Genomic DNA, 23,518 nt, shown 5'->3' on the forward strand with positions numbered 1-23,518 from the left:
AGGTGTAGGAGGTCGAATTGAAGAATGTAAAAAGAAACTAGCGACAAAATTTGACATGAAGGATCTAGGGCTGATGCATTACTATTTGGGACTAGAAGTCTGGCAAGGACTTGATGAGATCTATCTCGGTTTGGGAAAGTACGTGATCAAGATGTTGAAGAGGTTTAACATGATGGACTGCAAACCTATGACCAATCCGATGATCACAAACTTGAAGAGACTAAGGAGTTCCGAATCGAGCCCTGTGGATCCTTCCAAGTATAGACAATTGATTGGCTCACTGATGTTCTTGGTGAATACTCGACTAGACATTCTCAGTCAATTCCAAGTGGAGCCAAAGCATGATCATTGGATAGTAGCAAAACATATACTGAGATATCTGTGAGGAACTATCCACTATTGCCTGAAATATGATAGGAGGAATGATGTCCACCTGATTGGATATACAGATTCTGACTGGGGAGGCAGCGAGTAGGATGGAAGAAGCACTACTGGAGGATGTTTCAGTTTGGGATCCTCTATGATCTCATGGATGAGCAGAAAGCAAGACACAATTGCTTTGAGTAGTGCTGAGGTTGAGTATGTTGCAGCCTGTGAAGTAAGCAAAGAAGCAGTTTGGTTAAGGAAGTTGCTATCCGACCTATTCGAAGGACCGATGGACCCTACAGTGATACATTATGACAACACCAGTTGTATACGATTGTCTAAAGACCCAATATTTCATGGAAAGACAAAGCATATAAACAACAAGTATCACTATATTCGAGAGCTAGTACAAAATGGTGTGCTGCAGCTACAATATATCTCCACTGATGAGCAGGTAGCTGACATATTAATGAAATCTCTTCCTAACAAGAAGCTTGTATACTTGAGAGACAAGCTTGGCTTGGTTGATATATCCTCCCTAGTTGAGAGGGAGAGATAGGCACATCATTCTTGTCTTCACTTGGGAAGACAAAATGGAGGATTGGGTAACCATCTGGCATTCGATACTCTTTGAGGATGAGGTAGGGCATCCAAGATAAGAGTAGTTGTGGACCGATATTCTTTGAGGACTAGCTATCCAAGACAAGAATAGTCCAAAGAAGGTCATACTCGGTGAACACCTGGGTGGAGTATGCACCTTGAGAGACAATGATGATGGTGTCTATAAATCATTGGTCTCACCAACATTGTGCTCTGATCTTGTGGAGAGATAGAGCTGCTAGTCAAGGACTTGCTATGTGACAATGTTGGTTGATATGATGCTAGATAGATGGGTTACCAATCCGACTCTTCTTATGAGATCTCTTCAGATTGAGAATGTCCATGTACCATGTATGAATACCTCCCTAGTTAAGAGGGAGTGTTGAAAAATGTGTAACTAGGTTTGGTCTTCATATAGATGAAATGTACCTTTGAAGTGTAAAATGAAAGAAAAATTATTATTATTATTATTGGAGCATGGGTTTCATGCTTAAGGTCTTTTATTATTTGAGTGCTTCAGTACAAGGGAGAGATTGCATCTATGTTGTGGTGGACATGTTGACTAAGTTCGCCCATTTCTTTGTGATTCCTTCTAGGTATTCCACATCTCAGGTAGCAGAATTGTGCTTTCAGGAGATTTTCAGATTGCATGGTTTGCCCAAGGCCATTTTCAGTGACAAAGATAGTAGATTTATAGGTGGATTTTGGCAAGAACTCTTCAGATTAGTAAGTACAAATCTCACTCCCAGCACAAGTTATCACTTGCAGACCGTTGGGTAGACAAAATAATTAATAAATGGCTAGAGGGTTACTTGATGAACTATGTGACAGGGCAATAAAAGGCTTGGGTAAAATGGTTGCACTTTGGAGAATACTGTTATAATACCACATATTACATGTCGATTGGGATGTCACAATTCAGGGCTTTATATGGCTACGATGCCTTTTTATTTGCAGAGCTAGTATTTGGAGGTAGTCAGGCCCCAAAGGCTAAGGAATGGATTCAAGGGTGCCAAGATATCCTCAAGGCTCTCAATGATAATTGACACACGACACAAAACCAACAAAAAATGTATGCTAATAAGCACTCAATTGAGAGGAGTTTTGGGGAGGGAGACATGGTATATTTGTGCCTACTATTAGTTTTTGTAGCATCAGATGTGTTCTAGCAACAAATTTTGGGGGAGAGACTAGAATGCATGAGATCTCCAAAACCCAGAAATCATTTATGGAAATTTCACCTAGAGATGACCTAATTAGATTACTAGCCTATTTTTTAATGTTTCCTAAGTCTAAACTTAGGAAAACTGGTTAATTAATCAAAATTAATTAAGTCAAGATGAGAATAGTCTAGAAACTCACACGGATCGACTTCAAGATGATCCCAACATGCTAATAAGCACTCAATTGAGAGGAGTTTTGGGGAGGGAGACATGGTATATTTGTGCCTATTATTAGTTTTTGTAGCATCAGATGTGTTCTAGCGACAAATTTTGGGGGAGAGACTAGAATGCATGAGATTTCCAAAACCCAGAAATCATTTATGGAAATTTCACCTAGAAATGACCTAATTAGATTACTAGCCTATTTTTTTAAGTTTCCTAAGTCCAAACTTAGGAAAACTGGTTAATTAATCAAAATTAATTAAGTCAAGATGAGAATAGTCTAGAAACTCACACAGATCGACTTCAAGATGATCCCAACCCTTGATTAAGTTTTAATCTTGGTCGTTGGTGCTCCAACATAGGATTATAAGAAGAAGTCGATGGGCACTTGGAGAACACACTAGAGACACTTAGAGAATAAGACTTTTCCAGAGTAGCAGCAGTCAGCTACCGAAGAGTTCGAGCTTCAGTGAGGAAGTAGAGTCAGTGAGGGGCAGAGTCAGTGATCCGGAGGAAGTTTTCCAGATCTGTAGAGGCAACAACAAGAGGCCAAGTTATTCCTAGTAAGGCAACACTGAGAACTGCATAGTTGCTTCAGAAGAGCAATACGATTTGGCATGAGGAAAATTCGATTCATCTTCCAGAGGTCGGGAAAGTCTTCTAGAGGGCCAGAGAATCAGTTTCCTCAGCAAAGAGAAGCAAAACAACTTCATCAGAGGCAGTTCCGGGCTACACGTCCAAGGGTCTGCACAAGCACTATGCAGAAGCTAACGCAGAGGATCTAGGAGGATGAGTTTTGTGAGGTAGAGTTGTGTTGGGACTGCTTGTGGAGGAAGGGAAATTCGCTTAGATAATTTTGGCCAGATTTTCTTGTTTGGATTGCCAGTCGGGCATCCATAGATTATACTCAGACTTCACTGCTGCATAATAATAAACCCTTAGCTGCTACATTGGTTTTCCCAAGTTGAGTTTTTTCGGGGACATATGTTCAAAAATAACGGTGTCATATTTTTTTGTGTATGCTATATTTTCTCAGATTCCAACATTATTTTTCTTCCACAATATTTGTTTGTGAAAATGACAGTGTGAATTATTTGGTATTTGTCGTAGAAAACTGCAAATAAATTGTTAAATAAATTAACAATTAGGAAAATAATTTCCAGTTGCTGTGATAGATTGAAATTTTCACATGGTATCAGAGCGTGAGTGATCAGCCGGGAAACTCAAAAGCGGAGAAGGGAATTTCGCTGTTCAGTGGGAACAACATGCCGAAATTCCTAGAGGCTGTGCAGTTCATTGACATGCAGGCCGAATCGCTGTGGCAGAGATTCGATTTTCAGTTGCAGGTTGGCAGAAAAGTTGAGTTGCCCAGGATAGTGATTCCAATAGTCAGAGGGAGCAACAACAACTCAAATTTTTGCTGAGCAGATTCCTTGGTTGGATGCAGAGGGTTTTGCAATAGCAAAATCAATGTTGGGTGGTAGAGAAATTGCGCACATAGAGGGGGGTTTCTCTCAACGGGTTTCTAGCCAAGAAATTCAAAATTTCCCAGTCGTAGATTGGAAGTAGCAGCGAGTAGATCTGCGCATTCCAGGAGGGAGTGCGAGTAGCAGAGAAACAACTGAGCAAAGGAAGAAGGAGTTTCTAGATTAGATCCAGATATGGCCACAACAAGGCTTAGATATTAGGATAGGTTGGATGGAGCTTCCAACTACGTCATCTGGAAGTAGGATGTCCTTCCTTCTAGGTGAATACGGCTTGAAAGCCTACACAGATAATGTGGTGGCAGTTCCCCAGGATGCGGATCAACTCAAAGAATATAGGAAGGAGATGGCAAGAGTGAAGCAGTTGATCTTGGATGGAGTCCGAGATCATATAGTCTCACATGTGGCAGACAAAGGTACAACCAGAGAGATGTGGGAAGCTCTCTCCATGCTATATCAGAGTACTTCCGAGCAGTGGAAGATGTTCTTGGAAGAAAAGCTCAGATGCATCAGGATGCAGAAGGGAGAAGGCATAGATCCCTTCCTCACCAGGATTCAGGAGGTCCGAGATCAGCTTGCAGCTATTGGGGCAGTGCCTCAACCATCAGAGCTAGTATGATTGGCACTAAATAATGTCTTGGAGGATTGGCAAGTCTTCGTCCAAAGTATATTGGGCAGAGACACACTACCTAGATGGGACAGGATGTGGGCTGATTTGCAGCAGGAGGAAATGAGGTGAGCTTTGCTTAAGAGCTCCATCAGTGGCAGTAGTAGCAATAGATCAAAGGGTGTGAAGGAGGAGGAGAATGTGGCCCTATCTTTGAAGGGTCCTAGTCAAGGGCAGGCGAAGCACAAGAAGAAGAAGGTCTTGTCAAAGGTCAGGTGCTTCAGGTGTGGTGAGTTCGACCTCTATAGTACCCAATGTCCTCTCAGGAAGAAGGACAAGCAGGAGAAGCAGGACCAACAGGAAGCATCTGCAAAAATAGACAAGCTTTCCTCTAGGCTAGAGGAAGAGTTTGCTATGTTTGTAGATATACCTCCAGGAGTGAGGTGGGGTGATTTGGTGCTGTAGCCCCAGAGAGCTACAGAGATTGGGTAGGGTCCTTTGAGGAGTCCACCTCATAGGGTCATTACCTGGCTACGAGGGCCCATATTATTCAGTAGGAGGATGGATCAGTGTCAGAGATGTAGTCAAATTTCGAGTGACAGTGGCAGACTAGCAGCAGTCAGGTGCTGAGGAACCCAGTGCAGTATTGATAGTAGAGCAGGTGGCTCAATGCAGAGTTAGCAGCAACATGGACTCTTCAATGACAGTGAGAAGGCTAGTAGTAGTCAGGACTCAGGAGACAAATGCATCGTACTGAACATAGATGATTCAGTATTTCAAATGCTTCTCAATTGCAGTAGTTGTAGTAGTTGCAGTTGCAACAACAACATATGAGAGGGAGTTGCAGTGCAGATGCAGCGTTGGTAGTAGTATGGCAGTGTCAGTGGCAACACAAATGCAACATTAGAGTCATGCAACAGTTGGTGGTAAATAGTACCCAGACATCAACAACATGACATGAGATGATACAAAGACAATGTTGTGACAAGGTGTGTAGCACTAGAACACAGTCCTCGCTAAGAGGGAGTGTTAGTTTTTGTAGCATCAGATGTGTTCTAGCCACAAAATTTGGTGGAGAGGCTAGAATGCATGAGATCTCCAAAACCCAGAAATCGTTTATGGAAATTCCACCTAGAGATGACTTAATTAGATTATTAACCTATTTTTTAATGTTTCCTAAGTCTAAACTTAGGAAAACTAGTTAATTAATCAAAATTAATTAAGTCAAGGTGAGAATAGTCTAGAAACTCACACAGATTGACTTCAAGATCCTAGCTCTTGATTAAGTTTTAATCTTGGCCGTTGGTGCTCCAACAGAGGATTATAAGAAGAAGTCAATGGGCACTTGAAGAAGACACCAGAGACACTTGGAGAATTCGATTTTCCAAAGTTGCAACAGTTAGTTGTTGGAGAGTTCGAGCTTCATTGAGGAAGCAGAGTTAGTGAGGGGAAAAGACAGTGATTTGGAGGAAGTTTTCTAGATTCGGAGAGGCAGCAATAAGAGGCAGAGTTATTCCCAATAAGGCAGTGCAAAGGACTGCGCAGTTTCTTCTGAAGAGCAATTTGATTTGGCTGGAGGAAATTTCGATTTAACTTCCAGAGGCTAGGAAAGTCTTCCAGAGGGCCGAAGAGTCAGTTTCCTTAGCAGAGATAGGCAGAATGACTTCATTAGAGGCAGTTCCAGGCTAGACATCCAAGGGTCTACGTAAGCAATGCGCAAAAGCTGATGCAAAGGGCCTAGGAGGACGAGTTTTCTGAGGTAGAGTCATGCTCGGATTGCTTGTGGAGGAAGGGAAATTCGGTTAGATCATTTTGGCCAAATTTTCTTGTTGTTTGGATTGCCAGTTAGACATCCATAGATTGTACTTAGATTTCACTGTTGTAGAATAATAAAACCCTCAGTTGCTGCATCTGTTTTCCCAAGTTGGGTTTTTCCGGGGACATTTGTTCAAAAATAACCATGTCATATTTTTATGTGTGTGCTAGATTTTCTCAAATTCCAGCGCATTTTTCTTCCACAGTATTTGTTTGTGAAAACCACAGTTTGAATTATTTGGTATTTGTCGTAGCAAACTGCAAATAAATTGTTAAATAAATTAACAATTAGGAAAATAATTTCCAGTTGTTGTGATAGATTGAAATTTTCACATCTACAGCCTTATAGATAGTCCACCCTCAAATATGATAGTGAAGAGATTGAGATACAGGGTCATTAAGGAATGTCTTATTTGATGGAAGGATCTACCAATGGAGGACACAATATGGGAAGGGGAGCAGATACCTCAACATCCAAGATTAAAATTGCTTGAGGACAAGCAATCTTGGGTGGGGAGGACTGTAATGTCCCAAATCACTTGAGCATGGAGATATCCTCCCGACTAGCCTAACTTGTCTCAAAAAACGAAATTGGTAAGGGGACGAAGGCATTTTTCCTAACTCTACTTTTATTAAATAAAAAGGGGCAAAAGTCACTTGGAGAAAATAAAAAAACCCACTTAGTGACTTTGTCAATAGAAAAATAATAATAAAGGTGCTTCTGGAAGATTGGAGAAAGTTCTAGCAAATCTTTAAAAGGGGAGACGAGGTCATTTCTCAAGAATTCTATTTTGGTTATCATTTTTGGAGAATTGATTTGGCTCAAGCGAGTCTGGTACAAGGTTTTCAAGCAAAACTATTCAGTTAATTTCAGTGGACTTTGAGTGCCACCCTAGTTAGTCGTTCAGCTAATTTTGGTGGACCTAGAGTGCCATTCTAGTTGGCTCGTAGGGAGATCACTCAGATCTCTCATTTGTGTTCAAAATTTTCACGTGATTTGGAGCATTTTTTCCTGAGGGCCGAATTCATTTCCTGGATGCTGAATTGTTGCTGAAGAGAAGTTATTGCTGAGGCAAGAATTGTGGTTGTTGGGCCGAGTTCCATTTGCCATAATCTCCAGAGGGTTGAGTTTGCTATTGAAGACCAACTTCATTTTCCAGAGGTTGAGATTGATTTCCGAATTCATTTTCCGGAGGCTGTGGTCATTTGCTGAAGAGGCCGAGTTATTTTATTGGGGTCAAGTTTATTCACTGGAGACCGATATTCACTGGAGGCCAATTTATTCACTAGAGGCCATGTTCTTCTTTTGGCGAAGGCCGAGTTCATTTATTGGGCAGAGTATATTTGCTAGAGGAGGCCAAATTCATTTACTGGGGCTGAATACAATTTCCGAAGGTCGAGTTTAATTTACTGGGGCCAAGTTCACTTGTTGGAGGAGGCCGAGTTCACTTGTTGGGGCCAAGCTCATTAGTCGGGAGCTGGATCATTTCTTGGAGGCCGAGTTAGTTTGCAGAGGGCTATTTCATCATTCCTTAGGGCCAAATTGATCTGGAGGAAATTCATCTATTTGCTTGAGTTGTTTCACTGGTTCCACAGATTGATATTATGCATGTAATCCCCTAAAGAACTTTAAGAAAATTCTAGTTGTTTCTTTGAAATATCTTGGCTGTAAGTGTTTATTTCTTTAAAATGTTTGAAGAAAAGCTTGCACATAGTGTTTGTCAAAATTCATAAAAGAGAAATTTAATTTTTTTTGCAAGTTTTGCTAGCATGTTTTAGCTTAGGGATATTACAGTCAACAAATGCCTATGCCTAGTAAATAGTGAGTAAAGTTTTCAACAGAAACATGGCGATTCTAAGCCCAACTAAAGGATTAATTCTCTCACCACATGCTAGAGGATTAATTATATATGTTGATTTCTGTAGCATCGGATGTGCTCTAGCTTCGAGATTTTGCAGAGAGGCTAAGACACATGCATTCTCCAAGACCTAAAAATCGTTTGGGAAAATTCCACCCAGAGATGGTTTAATTAAAATAATTAATCATTTTTAATGTATTCATAAGTCTAAACTTAGGAAATATGATTAATTAAATTGGTGTGAATCTTGTAGATAAAGACGAGGATCAACTCCTAGTTAATCTTAGCCTTTGATTATGTTTTAATCTTGGCCGTTGGTGCTCCAACGAAAAACTATAAGGAGCTTGATGGGCACTTGGAGAGCACACCGAGATAGTGAGATCTAAAGATCGAATTTCTCAAGAGTAGCAATGTTGAGTTGTTGGAGAAAGATCAAGTGATCTTCTTGCAGTGAGGGGCAGGGATAGTAGACTGGAGGGGATTTTTCCAGTCCCGGTGAGTGCAAGGCAGTGAAGGCATCGAGAGGTCCAGAGAGGCAATGCAGTGCTTCAGAGGGAGTCCGAAATTTTGTTGGGGAGCAGTCGAGATCCAGTGCTAGAAGCTGGGGTGTGAGTCTGGAAGGCCAGGGAGTCGAGTTTCCAGTGGGCAGAAGATCAGAAGGAGAGGGTGACGCAGTCCCTTGAGCTGTGACGCAGTGACTGCGTGAGCCCACACAGAGACTGCGCAGAGATAGTGTAGGGCAGCTCATCCAGAGCCCGGATCAGTGTCGGATCTCCAGTGATAGTGTGAGATATTTTCTCACTACCTCTTTGCCAATTTATTCTTTGTATCGCATAGCCAATTTGGGTATCCAATGATTTGTACTCAGCTTAATAATTAAAACCCTCAGCTGCTGCACCTGTTTTCCCACATTGGGTTTTTCCGGGGACGTTTGTCCAAAAACAACGGTGTAATTGTGTGTTTATTTCTCTCCTGTGCAGTGTTTTGTTTCTGCAGTATTTTATGTTGTGAAGGGTGTAGTGAATTTTATTTCGATGTTTACTGTGTAACACTGTAAATAACTTGGTTCAGAAATTAACAAGTAGGAGAAATTTAATCAGTTGCTGCAGTAGGGATTCGGGTCACCAAATTTTCACAATATATGCTATCAAGATTACTGGAAGAGGATTAGCGCACAGAGTGATGTTTAAGGAGTGACTCATGCTGATGAGACCATTAAGGGAGCTTATGGCTATTACCTGAATACATTTATTGGCGAGTTTAAAATCAGGGAAGAAGAGGTAAATTGTTTGTAGCATACATGTGCATCCCTAAAGACATGCTTTGTAGAATTCTATGGCTTTTACCGACATTCTGTGGGGAGTTTGTCTTGTTATAACTTATTTTGTGGCTATAAAATATACTGAAACTGAGTAAACTAAATATGTTCTATAAACTGCATGTCTATGCTGGGGTTTTCATTGTTCTGAAGGGGTGAAACTATGGTCGGTTTATCAGATGCTAGAATGCAATTGCCAGGCTGGTAAATTGATGTGTATGGGCTGATAACAGTGTACCGTTTTGTTATATTTATACAAGTGATCAATCTAAAATGGGTGACTTATTTTTTCAGACTGCAGAGTTTATGCTGAATCCTGAGCAACAATAAAATTCAAAGATAGAAAGCTTCATTTTTATGTTTAAACACTAGTTCTGATAGAGTTTGGTGTTCTGAATCTGCAATGTTCAAGGATTATGGAATGTCGCCATTGCAGTTGGGTCTATCCGGTCATGAATCCTAGAATAGAGCTTATACAGAAACACAAGCATTGCCAAACACTGGATAACATCCAAGTATTGCTTGAGAAGGGTTTTCCTATCAAGCATAAAATTCAGAAAGGTAAGTAAATGCCATGCTTTGTGGGGATCATTTTTTAACTGAGTTTTTTTTATTGTTTCAGTGTTCAGTTTTTAAAGAGTTCGGATTGGCTTTTCTGTATCTTCAATAAACTTCCATTTGGGACTGTATTTCAAGCTTTCTAAGTTCTAACAGTGTCATTCAAAGGAGTCCATATAGCATTCCTTCATGATATGGAATATGTTAATTGATTTGCAAAAACTGCATTCTACTTGTATATTTTCATTTCTCAAAAGGAAGCATGCTTGTAGCTAGTCAAAGTGAGAAAATCTTTACGATAAACAGTCTTTGGTATTTTAGAAATTCAAATATCATCAAATAGTTCTGAAATTCAGAAAATCACATTTCCTGTCTGTACAACACTGTCTATAAACTTAAAACACTGTCCATAAAAATTCTGCAGTCTATTATGGCTGAAAGATTACTGCTTTGCTGCCAGACAACAAACAATATATCTAATTTTGGTACCATCAAATACATCATTACAGGTTCTGAAAGCAAGGATTTCTTGGACAAAGAAGGTGAAGCAGTTGATTATGAAAGTGAAGATGCTGAACTAGTAAAAGATGAGATGGTGATCCAGACCATGGCAAAGAAAATCATGACAGAGGTTAATGAGAATCAGCCAAATGTCTCTGAAAGTATCATGTTGAATTCACTGGGTGGATTTGAAAGAGCACAAGATGAGGCACAACTGACAGATCAGTGGATGAGAACTCTTGAGAACAGTACATCCACAGGAAAGGTAGAAGAGATCGTCAGAGTTCTAAAGGAGCAGCAATCGCATGACTTACTTTGTCCTGCTTGTGGCTCATGCATCACTAAGCGTGTCATTTTACGGAAAAGGAAGCGAACAAGTACAGTTCCTTTCAACAGATTGATCCAAGAGCCTGAGGATAATGCACAAGCTCCTCTTTTAGAAGATACTGAACAAATAACCGAAGATCAGAATGACCAGCCAGATATTTCACATGAAGACACTGATGAAAATGAAGCCTATGGATGTTTGGCATGCTTTTCAATTTTCTTTCGACGAGGTAGAACTCTCTGGGCACTCAAATCTGCAAAACATGTAATATGATGTATTATTTATGCATTAGGAAGCATTGGCAATAGGAATACAGATATTTACAACTAGTTTGATTTTAATGACTTATTTCACATATCAAGGAGAGAGAAAAAGTATTGAATGGAATTGAGAAGAGCACTGTAATAATTAGAATATGAAATGCTAGTAATATCCCTGCAATCTTATATTACCCTTGTTGGCACACTGATCCTGTTTTTCTTTATTAAAACGATCTTGTCTAACATCATTAATGTTAATAAGTTTCTATTTTTGCATCTGTTATAAACACATGCTCAGTTAGCTAGCCTTCTCATGAGTGAATAGGTAATGCATACTCCAAATCCAGATAGGCTGCAAATCTGGTACAGTTTTCTACGTCACCAAGGAAAACAATCTACACTTCCAATGTTCTGTCAATTGAGAGGAAAACAAATCTATGTTCATTGTTTCTTTTGCTCAGATAGTGTTGTTACAAGTTACAATGAAAGGATTCTCAAGAGAACCCAACATGTAATAGCACTGAAAGGGAGATTTCTTTTTAGTGTTGAACAAGGTCATACAAACCTTTCAAAGGAAAATATATTTCTATTGGCATTGACTGTTCCTTAGAGGCTTCTATTTGTGTGTTTCGTCCAATGTTATCTGAACCAAACTGGTCATTGAACTAGTTGACCCTAGAAATGAGAACGAGACTAGAACTAGACAAAACATGGAAACAAAATTGGCTGACCAAAATAAATAAACAATAAATACTTCATGACACGGCGATCGCCAATTGAGCTGCCCCCCATAATAAAACATAATTGAATTTAAAAAATCTAGAGTTCTAAATTAGTAAATTCTAATGAGTCGTGACTTGTCACTTATGTGGCATCAAGGTGGTCCTTTCACGAATAGGATTATCAAAGCCAAATAGTCTAGTACCATCCCGATACATCTCTATCTCGCAATTGATTATGCTACGAATCTTGGGATTAGGTACCATCCTATGAAGTCAATTAGGATTAGGTACCATCCTATGAAGTCAATTATGGATCCCTTCCATCACCTCGCCATCAAAATCAAAGTAGCATTTGTAGGAAAATGCGGGGTTGAGGAAAAGTGATACTGCATGTATGGGTTTGTTGTCGTCCGGATTGTACAGGCACCGCGACAACGACTCAAGGCGGGGGCTGTCACTCTGATCCCTGCCTACTCCGTTCTAGCTATCTCCCAACAACAGCGTATGGGGGGTAGTCCCTATGAAATGAGATGGAGGAAAACAAGTTGGAAACCAACTTGCTCGAGAGACACGGATGAGTGGCCTAGTTACGTGGTTGAATTTAGCAAGATTAATGATTAGATTAGATTTTAAGCATGAGACCAGTGCCTTAATGGAGTCACAATTCTTGGTTATGATAAATTAAAATCAAGTGACCAGATGAACACCCGTTGCTTGAATGATTAACTAACGTATATGATGTGCAAGTCCTAGGACCTATGTGGGGTGTAGTGATCCTGGTTAATTTTAATTATATGCCTAATCTAAGTATAACCTTCCCTTAACTATTTTGAAGCTAGGCTCCAGAGTAGGTTGTGGAAGGAGGCCAACAAGAAGCAGGCTATGGCCTGATTAGTGATACCTTTTGTTGTGCTCCTATCACTCGATGCCTTTGGCGCTATAGAGACTGTGGCTTTGACGATTGCAAGGTCACCGTGTTAACCACCGAAGAGTTGCCAAGCCCCTTAGGCTAGGTGAAAAGGATTGCCATAGATTTCTATCAACCTAGCTTATGCTAGGAGGTAAGTTTTAATGCAAGCAAGATCTAAGATGCTTATGCAAGATGATGAGTGAAATTATCTTGAGTTAAGATTGCTTATGTTACTTAAGTACTTAGTATGAATTATCTTAAAGCAAGAGTACTTAACAATTTTAAGATAACAATATTAAACGAGATAAATGCTAACAGATACAAGCGTAAAACTTCACAAGAGATTAATCTACGAAATGCTTGACCAGTTCAAAGAAAACTAAAGCACTTATCCAGTAATGATTATCCACAAGATGTAAAATGCCAATATGTCAACAATGTTCAACACCACTTAGAATAAATCAAATACCACTTTTAATATAACCAATGAAAAATTTAGATGCCAAACACAATGATGACAATTAAGTATTAGATCAACTTATACTAATCACGAGATCAAATCTTTAGAGCTCAAGTGTCGGAGTACCTTAGGTGCCAAATTCAGAAAATTTTGCAAACTTAGAACAAGACACACAAATGTTAGATCTTCAATGATCAAATCAGCAGTAGCACTTCAGAAAATTGCAGCACTTATTAGTGTTGTGACAACAGTGGAAAAGTCACTCTAGATTATAGAATTTGTCCAACACATGAAGCATAAAACTTTCCAATGGCCAGAAAATGTAAATATAAGAGTTTAACTTACTTTATGGTGATGTATTCAACAATATTTCAGATCTGATCTAGTTATTACAGTAGTAATTAAACCACAGATCAGCAAGCTAGTGAAGCTAAAAACAGTGCCAAAATTGCCTAAAAATAAGAAAATTTACCGGAATCTGGAAATTTCAAGTTTTTTGACCCTTATTAAGTATATGCTTAAGAAATTTCAGATCTGAAAACTTCAGTTATGCAATAAATTCCAGCAAGCAAAAAATTAGATCTAGGCTAGATCTAAGGTGCTCAAGTGGCCAAAATTTAGGAAAATCAATATTTAGCAATTATTGAGCAATTTTGACCATTTAATATGTGATTTTAGAGCTTAATTATTATTGATTTGACTGCTGTAATAAAACAGAAAAAAAAAAAAAACTAAGGTTTAGAAGTCAAACCCTACGCCCAAGGCCTTGTAGATCCCTTGGTCAAAACTTGCTGAAACTTTGGATCACTTTGCCACCTGAAAAATGGATTTTTTGAGCCCAAAACCTGCAAAACCACCAAGTACTCTAGTAAAAAAAAATCGGAGAAGGATCTAGGGTAGCTTAGGGCCAAGGAGGCCCAACACCAAGCCCAACAGGGCTAGCGTTGGGCTGGAAAGTACCAAGGAGGGTCAGTGTTGGAAGGGAGAGGCCTTAGAGGGCCTAATGGTTAAGGGAGAGGCCCTAAAAAGGGCTGTTGTGGGCCCACAAGGGCCACAACCTAGGGGGAGAAGGATGCCGAGGGGCTAGAGAGAGGCCTAGTGCCCACGGCCTAAGGCCTAGAGGCCTAGAAGGGATGCTGCTAAGGGAAGAGAGGGGGGAAGGAGGAGAGGAGGGGCCGAGGAAGGAAGGAGGGCTAACGGAGGAGGGCCGAGGGGAAGGAGGGTCGAGGAAAGGGAGGTTGAGGAGAGGAGAGGCCTGTGGCAGGCCTAGGAGGTGATGTCGCAACCCCTAGGGCTCACGACTAGCCTTAGAGAGGTTGGAAACCCTGACACAAAGGGCCAAAGGAGAGACGTTGAGGGTATGGAAGGGAAAACCGGGGTTAGAAGCCCTGAAAACTATGAAACCCTGGTCAAATTTTTTTTGTGCTTGAGCTCTTCTATTTTTTGAAAATTCCTTTGTGGGTAGCAAAACATTCAGGATTTTAGTTGCAGTAGTTGCAACAACATGAGATTAGCTGCAGCGCAGTGGCAGAATTCGCAGTAGTACAGGTTGTACAGTGCAGTGTTAGCAACAACGTAGATGTAGGGTGATTCAACTACAATGTGGCAGATGAATTAGAGTTGCACAGTAATTTGTGGGCAGTGATGGTAGTCACAAATGTCACTCATCAACAGTGTGTATGGAGGATACCTTCCTCGCTAAAAGGGAGTGTTAGGTTTTGTAGCATCGGATGGTGTTCTAGTCTCAAACTTTGTGGAGAGGCTAAAACATATGAGATCTCTGGAACCCATAAATCGTTCGTGGAAATTCCACCTAGAAGTAGCTCAATTAAATTAATTGATCGATAAATTAAAAAATGCCCAAGTCTAACTTAGGGAAATCAATTAATTAATAGGAATTAATTGAGAAAGGTGAGAATTCTCTAGAAACTCACATGGATCAACTTAGAGATGATCTCAGCCATTGATGAGGACTTAATCACGGCCGTTGGTGATCCAACTAGAGATTATAATAAAACCTTTAGTTGCTGCACTGGTTTTCTCGCATTGGGTTTTTTCGAGGACATTTGTCCAAAAATAACAGTGTCAAAATTTTATTTGGTGTGTGCATATTATTTCTCAGTTTCCAATTTATTTTCCGCAACGTTTTTAATGGTGAAAATTGCAGTTGTGAATTTATTCGTTATTTTTCGTAGCAAATAAACTTTTTAATAATTAACCAGTTAGAATAATAATTTCCAGCTGCTGCAATAGTTGAAATTTTCACAGGGAGTTGCCATGGATTTACAATCCATCATTTTGAAACTCTGAAGGATGTTTATCACATATTTCCCTTGACCAAGGATGAGTTCACCAGGTTTTTGCCATACTTCTAATCCCAAGTACTACTGCATCAACCCAAGATCCTTCATATCAAATTCAAAAGCCAACTTCTTCTTGCACTGAATGATAAGAGGCTCAACACCTGTCAAAAACAAGTCGTCTACATATAGTAGTAAGATCAAAGGTGCATTTTTCACAACCTTAAAGTCAAGGTTTCAATCGGCTTTGCTTTTGGTAAATATCAGTCTCATCAGATAGCTGTCTATACGAGCATACTAAGCTCTTGGAGCTTGCTTGAGTCCATACACGACCTTCTTCAATTTGCAAACATGAGACTCCTTTCCATATACCTCAAATCCTTAACGTTGCTCTATCTACACCTCTTCCTCTATCACGCCATTGGGAAAAGTCGTCTTCACATCTATCTGGTGCAAATTCCATCCCAACGCAACAACAAGAGAAATGATGGATCTAATGGAGGTGTACCTAGCAACTGGAGCAAAAGTCTCATCATAGTCTTCTCCCTTTTTCTGGGAGAATCCTCTAGCCACGAACCTTGCCTTGTATTTGTCAATACTACCATCTGCAACATGCTTTATCTTGTAGATCCACTTGGAAGTCACCACGGACTTCCCTTTAGGCCTTGGCACAATTTCCCAAACATCATTCTTCATGATTGATTGGTACTCCTCATTCATTGCTTCCTTCCACACTTGCCGATTGGCTGCTTCTTCATATGTGGAAGGTTCTTCATCAATGAGCTTTGTCATGAGAGTTGTATAACTGGAGAACCTTTTAGGTTTCTTCACTTCTCTATATGTGCCATCAGGAGCTGCATGTCCTTCCACCTCTTCTAATGTGGATCTAAGCCATGCTGGTCTCTTCTTGATCTCTGGACCTATGAATGCTTCTGCTGGTTCTTGAGGCCCTTTTGGCCTTTTGATACATTTTGTTCATCCTTTGAGGAACCCTGTTTAACTTCTTCCCTATGTCACATGGTTCAAATTCGAGTTCGAGTTCGACAACAATTAAATTCGATTCGAATTCAATTTTTTTAACAAGGTTTGGATGAGGTATGCCATTAAGTTTGAGTATATATATAAAACAATATATATATATATATATATATATATATATATAGTATTTTTTATTTTTAAATTATATAATTTAATTCATACACTATAAATAATAAAAATAATAAATTTTAATCTATATAACATAAGATTACATTATATCTTAAAAATTTAAAATATAAAAATAGGCTCAAAATTTTAATCTATATAACATAAAACCATATTATATCTTAAATTTGAAGTATAACCATATTGTATCTTAAATTTAAAGTATAAAGACGGATGATGCCATTGAAGATTCAAACTCAGGAAACCCTTATGTCAGTGCTCAGTACCCATCGAATGCATGAAACCGAGAGTAGAAAATGAACGCCCTCTACTTGAATTGAAACAAGTAGACATTCTCCTCAAAGCGTTAGATGCTGGAACCGGAGACAACGTGGATGGAACATTTAATCGGAATTAGCGGAGAAAGACGCTTGGACGGTTCATTGTGTGAATGGATTTCTAGTGGACGATGACAATGTGTGTGCTGGCTGGAGTTAATGATATTCACAACCCTTTCCAGAATCCAAACTAAACAAAAATCCATGAGTTTAAACCGAACCTAACCGAATTTGAACATTTTGTTGAGGTTCGCCAAACTTCGAACCTTAAGGTTCAAGTTCGACAAACCCTGTGACATTGCTGTTTCCAAGGAATCTATGTAGACTTCCTTAGACCTCCAATATGCCACTTTCTCATTGAAGTTGACATCTCCACTGACCTCAATCCGGCGTTACTCTGGAATGTATATTCTGTAGGATTTTGAAGATTCATTGTATCCAACAAATATGCCTTTCTTTCCTGAAGGCTCAAGCTTGTTCCTCTTATCCTTAGGAACATGAATATATACAGGACAACCAAAGATTCTCATGTGCCCAACCTCTGGCTTCCTTTTGGAGAAGGCTTCTTCAAGAGTCATACCTTCCAGAACTCTATGAGGACTTCGATTTTGAATGTACACAATTGTCTGTGATGCTTCGACCCATAAGAAAAATGGCAAGTCCAAATCATGCATCGCGGCCTTGTTAGATTCTTCAATGAATTTGTTGTGGATTATAGGGGACAATTAGCTCCCTCTTAATCCCAGCCTACTTGCAGAAAGCAACAAGCTCCTTTGAGGTGTATTCTCCTCCATTGTCAGATCTCAGTATCTTGATCTTTTTACCTGTCAATTTTTCCACTTCAGCTTTGAATTCCTGGAACTTGTTGAATACCTCATCTTTTGACTTCAAGAGATATATCCATGTCTTTCAGGAGAAGTCATCAATGAATGTTATGTAGTACAGCGAACTGCCAAGCATTTTCACAGGCATCAAACCACAAACATCAGAATGGATCAAGTTCAAAACTTCCTTAGTTCTGTTGTCACTGTTTGGAAATGGATTCTTGATGTTCTTCCCAAGAGCACAACCTTTGCATACACCATTGTTCTTTATTTGTAGTTCAGGAACCCTTGATACTATTTCACTTAATTTAGGCAATGCTCTAAAATGAATATTTCCATACATTTGGTGCCATAGCTCACTTGGATCTATTTCGTCATGTACTAATGCTCGATTTGGTTGACTCACAAGTCTATACAGTTTTCCATCACAAAAAGCTACCCTATCTCCAGACAAGTACTTTACCATCCACAAAAGCTACCCTATCTCCTTTAGCTTCTAAACAGGAAACAAAGACAAGATTCTATTTCAAACTTGGTACATAAAGGATATCGCTGAGATGTACGTGGTTACCAGATTCCATCTCTATGGATGCCTTTCCCACTCCTTTGACTGCATAGCTGTTATTGTCTCCCAATTCAACTCTTTAAGATAACTTCTCTGTCATGCTTAAAATATTTCCACGCTCTCTGGTCATGTGTCTTGATGCTCCACTATCTACTAGCCACATGTCATCATTGTCTGCAAAAGAATCTGTCAAAGCGAAGTAGTAGAATAATTCTTTTTCACCTTTGGTCTTCTTTGGATTTTCATCTTCTTCAACTTCTGTTGCAGAAAAATATTGTTTCCCTTTTCTTTTCTTGTTAGTCATATTAGGACAATCTCTCTTGAAATGTCCATATTCTTGACAACCATAACATTGTATCTTAGAAAATTTTTTCTTCTTCTTAGAGGAAGAAGACCCTTTTCTTGACTTCTTATGTTGAGGTCCAGACTTCTTCTTTCCCTTGTTCTTGAAGTGAGCTACAAGGTCCTGAACTTCTTCATCTTGACGATCTCTAGACATCAATCTTGCTTCTTCTTGAGCACATGATGCCCATAATTGCTCAAATGAAGGAGATTCTTTCCAACTGCTTATGCATGCTGCAAATGCGTCCCATGATCTAGGGAGACCATTGAGTGTGGTAGTCACAAGTTCTTGATCAAAGATGGTTTCTTAAATATCTGAAATTTGATCTCCGATTTGTGAAATCCTTGTGAAGTATGAAGCCACAATGTCGTCATTAGTCAATTTTGTATTTCAGAGCTCATTCTTCAAACTCATGGACTGACCAACATTCTTGATAGTGTAGAGATTTATTAGGGCATCATACATCTTCTTGGAGGTATCATGCTTTGCAATGCAGGGAATCAGATGATCTCTAATGGAGTCTACTATTAGACTGATGGCAATGATGTCATCCTCCTTGAACTTCTCTTTTCCAACTGCATCCCTTGGTTCAATAGCCTTTCCTGTCACAATATCCAACACTGTTCTTGGCAAGAATAAGATCTATTCTAACTTTCCAAGCTCTGAAGCTTGATCCTCCCTTTAGTTTATTTTCGGATTTCATGGAGGGAGCCATAGATGCCAATGTACACGAAGGACTTTAATAAAATCCTCTATCTAGGGTTGCCACAAAGGTGATCTCAATGTACCTTCCTTTTGTCACCATTGCTCTGAAACCATGTTGATTTTTCTTGTACAATTAGGGTTAACACAATATTTTTGAAATTCTGATAATTACTTTTGATGTAGATCTTATAACTTGTTCCAATATATCATTCAACAATTATACTTTAGAAATTCAACAATAAAGAACAGTAGAACTGTAGAGATCACAACACACAAAAGAGAGAAAAGTTTTACCCTGGGAAAACCCACTACGGGGAAAAACCCAACAACATTTTCAATAGAAAATTTCTTCTTGTTCAATGAGAGACACACCTAGACCTATGGTCAAACCTGGTCTTCTCTTCCAAGTGAAGTCACCCAAACTGATCCTACACTTCATTTTGCCTGCTTGATCTACAAATTTCGGCCTCCTAGCAACTATCTAATAGCCCAGAATTTTGGCTCCTAGAAACTGCACAGTAACCCATAAAATTTTGGCCCCCCTGCAACAAAATACCCAGAAACAATGTGAATCATTGGGAGAGACTTCTATCCACACGTGTGAGTTGATGAGAGAGGAGAGAGAAAAACTCTACCTTCTTTGTCCTTCTTGACCTCCTTCACTTGCCCAGAAGCTGTCTTGAGTGTGGAATGCAAATTTGCCCAATGAGGAGCTCAAGTTGCCTTTATATAGTAGTTTGTCTACGGTGAATAGATGTGTCTCTTGACCAGGGCCAACTTGACTTGGAGGGAAGTTGACTTGTCACTTTTGTTGATTTCGGGTAGCATCAAATGTGCTCTAAGCCTCAAATTTTGTAGGGAGGCTTGGGCACAGGTGTTCCAAAGAACCCAGAAAGTGTTTTCGACCCAGAAGTGATTTTATTAAAATAATTAATATTTTTAATGGGGTTCGTAAGTCTAAACTTAGGAAAATTAAAATATTAATGGGTATTAATCTAATCAGGGGTGAAACTTCTAGAAAAAGCCATGGATCAAGTCAAAATGATCTGAGCCTTTGATTATGTTTTAATCTAGGCCGTTGGTTGCCCAACAGGAAGATATAAAAAGGGAGTTGAGGGTCATTTGGAAAATACACAGAGAGATTGAGAAAATTGATTTTTTGAGGTGAGAAGTTCTCAAGAGGAAAATCGATTGAGGAGATCTTGCAGCAAAGGGGTTGTGAGAATCTGGGAGAAGGAATTTCCAGAGAGTACAAGGTAGAGAGAGGACAAAAAGACGTCCAGAGGAAGGCTAACGTTGGCCTACGCAGTGTTGATGCAGAGGCAGCGTAGTCAATGAGAGGAAGTCAAGTTTCTGTTGAGGGAATTCGAAGCTCAGTTGCCGGAAGCCAGGGTGTGAGTCTGGGAGGCAGGAAAGCCAATTTCTCAGCCAACAGAGGATCCAGAGCAGAGGCAGCGTAATACCCAGGAGGGGTAACGCAAAAGCTGCCCAGGGGGCACAGTTCTGCACAAAAGCCACGCAGAGGGTGACGCAGAGCCTCTAGAGCTGAGGGATCAGTCACTGATTATCCAGTGGCAGGGTGAGATCATTTCACCAGTGTTTTGTTCAGTATTCTCTCTGTAAAGGATTGCTAATTGAGCATCCTAGAATTGTACTCAGAATTTTCTCTTGCATAATAATAAACCCTTAGAGCTACTGCACCGATTTTCCTGCATTGGGTTTTTCTGGGGACTATTTGTCCAAAAATAACTGTGTCCTATGTGTTGTATGTTTCCTTCTTGTTGAGTATTTTGTTTCCGCATTATGTAAATTAAGTGAAGGCTGTAGATGTATTTACTTCGAAATTTACCGTAGAAGATAGTAAATAACTTGCATGATTTAATCACGTAGGAGAAGTAACATTAGTTTGCTGCAGTAGGGATTCCAGCTTAGGAATTTTCACATGGTATCAGAGCTAGTGTAGGTGAGACAAGAAGAGCAGAACCAGAAACCCAAGCATTGAGTAGAAGGGGAAATCGAAAAGCTGCAGAAGGGAGCAAGATGAAACCCTAGAGGATTTGCGCAGTTCTAGCTGGAGGATCGAAAATTCGACGTAGTCTCTCTCTTCGAGTGAGTTGATGGAGAGAAAGAGCTTCCAGTTCGAATTTTTTCGTGGCAGAGAGGGCACCGCTGAGCCTCAGCGTGAGGAGCAGTTGGTGGACGCAGATTTTCAGTAGGCAGCTTTGCGAGGCTGAAAAGACGTCAGAAGAAAGAAGTAGCAGAGCATAGTGAGGGAATACTTTCTCAGTGATTTCTTGTCGAAGAAATCAACATTTCTCAGTTGCTGAGCAGCAGAGGAGTAGCGGCTTACCAGCTCCATCAAGGAGTGCGTAAGTCATCCCAGGAGCTACGTAGTAGGGAGAAAGAGGGAGCAATTCAACAGTTTTCGGAGGAGATGGCAACCAGTGGCTTGAGGGATCAGGCCAGGTTGGACGAGGCTTCCAACTATGCCATCTGGAAGGCTAGGATGACCCTCCTGCTATATTAGCATGCCCTCAAGATGTACGTTGATAATGTGGTGGCTGAACCGGCGGATGCAGATCCGCTAAAGAAGTACAAAGATGAGATGGCTAAGGCGAAAAGGATGATCTTGGATGGAGTCAAGGATCACGTGGTATGCCACGTTGCAAGCAAAGGGACCGCTAAGGAAATGTGGGATGCCTTGGCCACATTGTATTAGGGAACTTTCGAGCAACGAAAGATGTACATAGAGCAGAAGCTGAGATCTGCTCAGATGCAGAAGGGGCAGCGAGTGGATCCGTTCCTTACGAAATTGAAGGAGATTCGTGATGAGCTGTCAGCTACGAGACGTACTCCTCAAGACTTGGAGTTCAAGAAATCAACATTTCTCAGCAACAGAGGAGTAGCGACTTACCAGCTCCATCAAGGAGTGCGTAAGTTAGCCCAGGAGCTATGTGTTAGGGAGAAAGAGGGAGCAATTCGACAGTTTTTGGAGGAGATGGCAACCAGTGGCTTGAGGGATCAGGACAGGTTGGACGGGGCTTCCAACTATGCCATCTGGAAGGCTAGGATGACCTTCCTGCTAGATGAGCATGCCCTCAAGATGTACGTTGATAATGTGGTGGTTGAATCGACGGATGCAGATCCGCTGAAGAAGTACAAAGCTGAGATAGCTAAGGCGAAGAGGATGATCTTGGATGGAGACAAGGATCACGTGGTATGCCACGTTGCAAGCAAAGGGACCGCTAAGGAAATGTGGGATGCCTTGGCCACATTGTATCAGGGAACTTCCGAGCAACGAAATATGTACATAGAGCAGAAGCAGAGATCTGTTCAGATGCAAAAGGGGGAGCGAGTGGATCCGTTCCTTACGAAATTGAAGGAGACCCGTGATGAGCTATCAGCTGCGGGACGTACTCCTCAAGACTCGGAGTTAGTGAGATTGGCTCTAAACTTCGTCTCAGATGATTGGCAGATCTTTGTCTAGAGTATCCTGGGCAGGGCAGCATTGCCAAATTGGGACGAGATGTGGGCAGCTCTGAAACAAGAAGAGTTGAGGAGAGACCTGCTCAAGGTAAAACTTGACGGGAGCAGCAGCAACAGTGGGTCGAAGCCCAAAGTGGAGGAAGAGGATAATGCAGCCCTTGCATCGAAGGGACAGCCGGGGCAACAGAGACGAAAGAAGGACGTCTCTAAGGTGAAGTGCTTTAGATGTGGCGAGATGGGCCACTATGCATGCCAGTGTCCTTTGAAGAAAAAGGACAAGGATGAGAAGCACGATCCAAAGGTTGTAGTCGCGAAGATTGACGAGGAGTTCGCCATGATAGTCGAGATACCTCCAGGAGGGAGGTGGGCTGATATAGAGTTGTAGTCAGGAGGACTGCAGATGGGCAGGATCCTTGAGGAGCCCACCTCTTGGATCGTCACCTTGCTACGGGAGCCCATGATTAGGAGTAGCGGGATGGTGGAGTTTCAGTTGGTGCCATGGAGTGTTGATTTGACAGATGCAGTGGCTAGGAGAGCCAGAGACTGAGCAGTGCAGAGCAAAGAGGCAGCAATGCGAGGAGGCACAGTGCAGAGCTTCAGCAACACAATGGCTTCATAGGCAGCATGGGACTAGCAACAGT

The 23,518-nt window shown here is 40.6% G+C and overlaps 1 protein-coding gene across 3 annotated transcripts in view; it reads left to right on the top strand.

The window, feature by feature from the left end:
* The window catches only part of LOC149220522 (uncharacterized), a 398,953-nt gene that overhangs the window by 61,333 nt on the left and 314,102 nt on the right, over positions 1–23,518 (top strand). For all 3 annotated transcript variants that reach the window (XM_089384792.1, XM_089384793.1, XM_089384794.1), the window contains exon 2: positions 10,502–11,050. In XM_089384792.1, the coding sequence (XP_089240918.1) occupies positions 10,502–11,050 (549 nt within the window). The remainder of the gene's footprint in view (positions 1–10,501; positions 11,051–23,518) is intronic.

The sequence above is a fragment of the Pinus tabuliformis genome, chromosome Q, assembly GCF_031772625.1.
Source record: "Pinus tabuliformis cultivar Carrire ecotype Pingquan chromosome Q, CPIR1, whole genome shotgun sequence".
NCBI lineage: Eukaryota > Viridiplantae > Streptophyta > Pinopsida > Pinales > Pinaceae > Pinus > Pinus tabuliformis.